This window comes from Scylla paramamosain, chromosome 39 (genome assembly GCF_035594125.1).
Source record: "Scylla paramamosain isolate STU-SP2022 chromosome 39, ASM3559412v1, whole genome shotgun sequence".
Taxonomy (NCBI): Eukaryota; Metazoa; Arthropoda; class Malacostraca; order Decapoda; family Portunidae; genus Scylla; species Scylla paramamosain.
In genome coordinates this window covers 8,460,341-8,467,147 of record NC_087189.1, presented here as the reverse complement: position 1 = coordinate 8,467,147, position 6,807 = coordinate 8,460,341, and the positions used below count along the sequence as shown (strand labels likewise).

Genomic DNA, 6,807 nt, shown 5'->3' with positions numbered 1-6,807 from the left:
TTATTGCCTAACATGCTTTTTGGTGCCTTTTGCCTCCCAATATAGAGTGCTTTCCATCTATTTTCGCGTTTTTTGTAGGTAACAATTTCAAAAACACTCAAAATTATTCTATTTCTTCATTTTGGTTGGTTTCCATCCGTTTTAGCGTTTTCTACGTAAAACACCGAAAAGACACGTTTTCAGTAATTTTGTTTTGGATTCTCATATAGATTGACTTCCTTGGTGTTATAATTGTTACTACCAAAGTACTACTTGTCATTCACTGCTTCATGTATTGGTTTATGTATTAGTTCATACTAGTTGATTTCGGAAGCTTCTCTCTGTATGGAGCCAGTTCAGCTCCAGCCGGCAAGCGGGTAGCCGCTCCTTAATACATTGTTACCCCTGGAGTCCATCTCTTACTACGTCTCAATCCTGCAGTTATTACATTGGCGACGAGGATGGGATTTATTGGCAAAGTAGAAGAATTTAACCAGGATGCCGAGGTGTGGACTCAATATGTGGAGCGGCTGGAGCATTTTTTTGAAGCCAACGACATTATTGAAGAGAAAAAAAAGAAATCTACTTTATTGGCTGTTTGTGGAGCAAGAACCTACGAAGTGATAAGGTCACTCTGCCTACCAGAGAAGCCAGCCGACAAGTCGTACAGTGACCTCAAAGTGCTGTTGGAGAATCACATGTGCCCGAAACCGTCAGTAATCATGAAGCGCTTCAAATTCAACTCACGATTCAAGCAACCAACTGAATCTGTGTCTTCTTACATTACTGACCTTCGGAAATTAGCGGAGCACTGTGCGTACGGAAACCAACTACCTGACATGTTACGAGATCGTCTGGTGTGTGGAATTGACGACCGAAAAATACAAGCAAGGTTGTTGGCAGATGGGAATTTGGACTTCAAGAAGGCAGAGGCAACTGCTCTGGCTATGGAGGCTGCGGCAAAAGACACTGAAGACCTACAACAGGCTGGGGAGTACCGCAGCAGTCAAGTGAACAAGATTCAGGAGAGGCGCGGGGAAGGAAGAAAAATTCAAGAGACACCGTGGGTGCGAACGAATCCTCGACCACAGTGCTACAGGTGTGGGGGTCCGCATGTGGCTCCTAGCTGTCATTTTGCACGTGCTACCTGTTTTAAATGTAAGAAAGTGGGACACTTGGCAAGGATGTGTCGAAATAAAGCAGACATGGAAAGGAAAATGCACAAGATTGAGGGTGGAGAGGAGAAACCGATTGCTTTCGCATCCCGATCCCTGAGCATAGCTGAACGCAAGTATGCTCAGGTAGAGAAAGAAGGTTTGGCAATAATATTTGGTGTTAAGAAATTTCATAATTACTTGTATGGCCGCCATTTTGAGATCATTTCAGACCATCAGCCACTTAAAAGTCTGTTTAATGAAACTCGCCCAGTGCCTGTGATGGCATCAAGTCGTATCCAACGCTGGGCGCTAACACTATCGGCGTATGAATACACTATCACCCACAAACCAGGGAAAAATATAGTACATGCTGATGGGTTGAGTCGCCTTCCTCTCCCTGAATTCCCCAAGGTGACTCCAGTCCCCGGTGATGTGGTATGCGTGTTGGAGAGACTAGACCAGACACCCGTCACGTCGAGAGAGTTAAGGCAATGGACGGATAAGGACTCAACACTCTCGAAGGTAAGAGATCACATTCTGTACGGTTGGCCTGGACATATAGCAGAGGAAACACTTCAGCCTTTTTTTAGAAGGAGGCACGAATTAAGTGTCCAAGATGGAATAATTTTGTGGGGATCAAGAGTGGTGGTGCCTCAGATAGCTAGAAAAAATGTGTTGGCTGAGCTACATGCAACGCATCCAGGAGTCTCGCGCATGAAAGGTATTGCGCGTAGTCATGTGTGGTGGCCCAATATAGATAAAGATGTTGAGTCAACAGTACAACTATGTTCACAGTGCCACCAAGTGAGAAATCTTCCCCCAGACGCTCCTTTGCAGCCATGGGAGTGGCCACTAAAACCCTGGTCCAGGTTACATTTGGATTACGCTGGGCCGTTTATGGGTAAGATGTTCCTCGTCATCATAGATGCCCATTCCAAATGGATGGATGTTCACGCTACACAGTCAGCCACTTCATCTATAACTATTGAAAAGTTGCAAGTTACATTCGGGTCACAAGGACTACCTGACACGGTGGTAACAGATAATGGTACCAATTTTTGTAGCGAAGAGTTTGAAGCTTTCTTAAAACAAAATGGTATCATTCACATAAAGACATCTCCCTACCATCCAGCATCCAATGGGTTGGCGGAAAAGGCAGTTCAAATTTTTAAAAATTCTCTTAAAAGATTAACAGGAGGCTCATTGGAATCCAGAATTAGCAAGTTTCTGTTACGGTATCGAGTAACACCTCAGACTACCACAGGAGTTTCCCCTGCTGAGCTTTTAGTGGGAAGAAAATTAAAAACTTGTTTAGACTTACTGCATCCAGATGTCCAGGATAGAGTTATGAAGAAGCAAGAAATGCAAAAGTACTACCATGATCAGAAAGCGCGGCATAGGGAATTTAAAGTGGGAGAATTAGTTTATGTAGTAAACTTTTCTCCAGGGAAAAAATGGCTATCAGGCGTAATTGTCCAAAAATCCGGTCCTGTTTCTTTCAAGGTGCAGTTGCTAGATGGGAGGACTGTACGACGTCATCTCGACTATGTGAGGAGAAGAGTAAGCATAGAGGGCGAGACGGTTAACGCAGATGATGCCATACCACCTCCCATGGACCTCACAAATGGAGCAGGAATTCAGAAACATGGTTCGGCACCGGCAGGCAGCGTGTCGCCCCTAAAGGCAGGAGTTTCGAAGCAGTCCGGAGCACACAACAGCAACGCGCCGGATCAAATTCAAGAACGAGAGTTAACCTCAAGTCAAGAGTTCGAACCTGGATTGCCGCCACAACAGCAGCCGTTGGAGAGGGAAACACTGCGCCGTTCTGAGAGACTGCGCCAGAAGCCAGATCGTTTGCAGATAGCTTGGAAATAAAATGTTAGGTCTCTTGCTTCACTTGTGTTAACTATTTTAATTGTTGGAGTTTTGTATTACTTTTGCTAGTTTTAGTTACTATGTTTATTTTGTTTTTTGTCTCGTGTTTGCGGGTTTTAGCGTTTCTTATAACTTGTATCGAATATTTTTTTTTCTAGTCTTTCTAATTGATAAGTTTTAGTATCTTCTGTATCTTTTTTAACATTTTGGTTGTAAACTTGATTTTATGGTTTCTAACCTGAGTTTTTTTTAAAAAAAGGGAGGAGTGTTATAATTGTTACTACCAAAGTACTACTTGTCATTCACTGCTTCATGTATTGGTTTATGTATTAGTTCATACTAGTTGATTTCGGAAGCTTCTCTCTGTATGGAGCCAGTTCAGCTCCAGCCGGCAAGCGGGTAGCCGCTCCTTAATACATTGTTACCCCTGGAGTCCATCTCTTACTACGTCTCAATCCTGCAGTTATTACACTTGGGTTTTATCGTGTTGGTTCCTAACATGCTGAAAAACACTCAAAAGACAGTTTTCTGACAAAGACGTTTAATTTCCCCATATAGGTGGCTTTGCATGCAATTTAGGGGTTTGGTACATAACAGTCCGAAAAAAAAGCTAAATTTAACTTTTTTGATAATGGTCTTATTTCATATAATTTCCTGAACTTTGCCCGAATTTTTGCACCTCCTTACGTGTGAAGATGAATAAGAATGAAAAATAAATATCGTATTTTTTTTTATTTATTTATTTTTTTCTTAATAAAGAGTGGAATTTGTGGCTTTTAGCTTTTTCGTACTTAATGAACCTAAAAACACTCAAAATACACGTTTCTCGTAATGTCCTTTTGTTTCCCAAAAATAGGGTTCTTTGCAGGTATTTAAGCGTTTTTATTTGTAACATGATCAAAAACACTCAAAATACATGTTTTTGGTAATATTATTCTGTTTCACCATAAAGAGTGTTTTGCATGCGTTTTAGTGTTTTGGTATATAAGGAGCTCAAAAACACTTAAAGGCAATTTCTTGGTAAAAATTCGTTTTCCTCCAATGTAATGTGATTGCCCTCCTTTTTAGTGCTTTATTGCCTATCACGCTCAAAAAACACTCAAAAGACACTTTTCTGGTAAAGTCTTTTTTTTCACACAAATCTATTTTCGCATGCAAAATGGGGTTTTGGTAATTAAGAATGTGAAAAGCACTCAAAATACACGCATTTATTAAGGTTGTTCTGTTTCTCAATTAGGAGTGTTATACATGAGTTTTAGCATTTTTGTATCTAGGAAACCTCTCCATATTCACGAGATTTTTGCGTTTTTTGCCTTGTGGTTCTTTTGAACTATAAAACAGTCATTATACACTTTTCTTGCAATGTCCTTTTGTTTCCCAATATAGAGTGCTTTGCATCAATTTTCGTGTTTTTTGTAAATAATAAGGTCAAAACACTCAAAATATACCTTTTTAGTAATGTTTTTCTATTTCTTGATATTGGTTGCTTTGCATCCGTTTTAGCGTTTCTCTACGTAAAACACTGAGAAGACACGTTTTCAGTAACTGTTTTGGAATCCCATATAGATTTTCTTATTATTTATCGTTTTGGTGCCTAACATGCTAAAAACACACTCAAAACACAGATTTCTGGTAAGGTCGTTTAATTTTCTCATATAGGAGGCTTTGCATGCAATTTAGGGTTTGGTACATAACAGTTCGAAAAAAAAAGCTGAAATTAACTTTTTTGATAATATTCTTTTATCATACGATTGCCCTGATTTTCCCAGAATTTTGGCATCTCGGTATTATGAAGATGAATAACAAAAAAAAAAAAAAAATCCTATTTTCTTATTTATTTTTTTTTATTTTTTTTCTAAATAAAGAGTGTTATTTGTGGGTTTTAGCTTTTTGGTACTTAAGGAACTTAAAAAAACACTCATAATACACGTTTCTCGTAATGTCCTTTTGTTTCCCAAACATAATGTTCTTTGCATGTATTTAAGCGTTTTTATAGGTAACATGATCAAAAACACTCAAAATATATGTTTTTGGTAATGTTATTCTGTTTCTCCATAAAGTTTGTTTTGTATGCGTTTTAGCGGTTTGTTATATAAGGAGCTCAAAAACACTTAAAGGCAAGTTTTTGGTATAAACTGGTGTTATTCAAATGTAAAATGATTGCCCTGCTTTTTAGCGCTTTATTGCCTATCACGCTCAAAAACACTTAAAAGACACTTTTCTGGTAATGTCATTTTTTTCTCACATAAAGGTGGTTTCGCATGCAATTTGGGGTTTTGGTAACTAAGAATGTGAAAAGCACTCAAAATACACGCATTTAGTAAGGTTGTTCTGTTTCTCAATTAAGAGTATTATTCATGAGTTTTATCATTTTGGTATCTAGGAACACGAGTTTTTGTGTTTTTTGGCTTTTAGTTCGTTTGAACTATAAAAAACTCATTATACACTTTTCTTGCAAAGTTCTTTTGTTTTCTAATATAGAGTGCTTTGCATCAATTTTCCCGTTTTTTTTGTTGGTAACAAGCTCAAAAACACTCCATAATATATCTTTTTGGTAATGTTTTTCTATTTCTTGATATTGGTTGGTTTGCATCCGTTTTAGCGTTTTTCTACGTAAAACACTGAAAAGACACGTTTTCAGCAATTTTGTTTTGGATTCTCATATAGAGTGAGTTCCTTATTATTTATCGTTTTGGTGCCTAACATGGGGAAAAACACTCAAAAAACAGATTTCCGGTAAGGTCGTTTAATTTCCTCATATACGAGTCTTTGGATGCACTTTAGGTTTTGGTATATAATAGTCTGAAAAAAAAGCTAAAATTAACTTTTTTGATAATTTTATTTTATCAAACGAGTATAATAGCCCTGAATTTTCCCAGAATTTTGGCATCTCGGTACCTATGAAGATGAATAAAAAAAAAAACTATTTTTTTTATTTTCTTACTTTTTTTTCTAAATAAAGAGTGTTATTTGTGGGTTTTAACTTTTTGGTACTTAAGGAACTTAAAAACACTTATAATACACATTTCTCGTAATGATCTTTTGTTTCGCAAACATAAGGTTCTTTGTATGTATTTAAGCGTTTTTATAGATAACATGATCAAAACCCTCTAAATATATGTTTTTGGTAATTTAATTCTGTTTCTCCATAAAAGGTATTTTCCGTGCGGTTTAGCGTTTTGGTATGTAATGAGCTCAAAAACACTTAAAGGCAAGTTCTTGGTAAAAGTTGTTTTTATTCCCAAGTAATGTGATTACCCTGCTTTTTAGTGCTTTATTGCCTAACACGCTGAAAAACACTCAAAAGACACTTTTCTTGTAATATCATTTTTTTTTTCCCACATAAAGCTAGTTTTGAATGGAATTTGGTGTTTTGGTAACTAAGAATGTGAAAAAAAAACTCAAAACACAGGCATTTAGTAAGGTTGTTCTATTTCTTAATTAAAAGTGTTATTCATGAGTTCCAGCATTTTGTTATGTAAGAAACTTTTCTAATACACACATTTGGTAAGGTATTTCTGTTTTAAAATTAAAAGTGTTATTCATGAGTTTCAGCTTTTTGGTATGTAAGAAACTTCTTTTTGTACACGAGTTTTTGAGTTTTTTACCTTGTGGTTCTTGTCAAACTATAAAACACTCATACACGTTTCTCGTAATGTCCTTTTCTTTGCCAATATAAAGTGCTTTCAATCCATTTTTGCATTTTTTGTAGGTAACAAGCTCAAAAACACATCAAAAATTATGTTTTTGGTAATGTTATTCAATTTCTTCATATTGGTTGGTTTACATCTGTTTT

At 37.0% G+C, this 6,807-nt stretch overlaps 1 protein-coding gene across 2 annotated transcripts; it reads left to right on the top strand.

Moving 5' to 3' along the window:
- The first annotated feature begins 236 nt into the window (after positions 1-236).
- Positions 237-3,443, top strand: LOC135092154 (uncharacterized). Of its 2 annotated transcripts, none has more exons than XM_063990419.1 (2): positions 237-2,037; positions 2,640-3,443. In XM_063990419.1, the coding sequence occupies exons 1-2, from the start codon at positions 441-443 to the stop codon at positions 2,720-2,722; spliced, it is 1,680 nt and encodes a 559-aa protein (XP_063846489.1). In that variant the 5' UTR covers positions 237-440; the 3' UTR covers positions 2,723-3,443. The 2 variants fall into 2 exon arrangements, with proteins under 2 accessions (XP_063846489.1, XP_063846490.1); XM_063990420.1 differs by having other exon boundaries at positions 241-1,658.
- The last annotated feature ends 3,364 nt before the right edge of the window (positions 3,444-6,807 follow it).

What these genes read in the sequence shown, in the direction of transcription:
- LOC135092154 (XM_063990419.1), top strand. Translation starts at nt 441, where the DNA reads ATGGGATTTATTGGCAAAGTAGAAGAATTTAACCAGGATGCCGAGGTG. An exon ending in TTACGCTGGGCCGTTTATGG is followed by an intron (nt 2,038 to 2,639) that starts GTAAGATGTTCC and finishes GTTTCTTTCAAG; the next exon opens with GTGCAGTTGCTAGATGGGAG.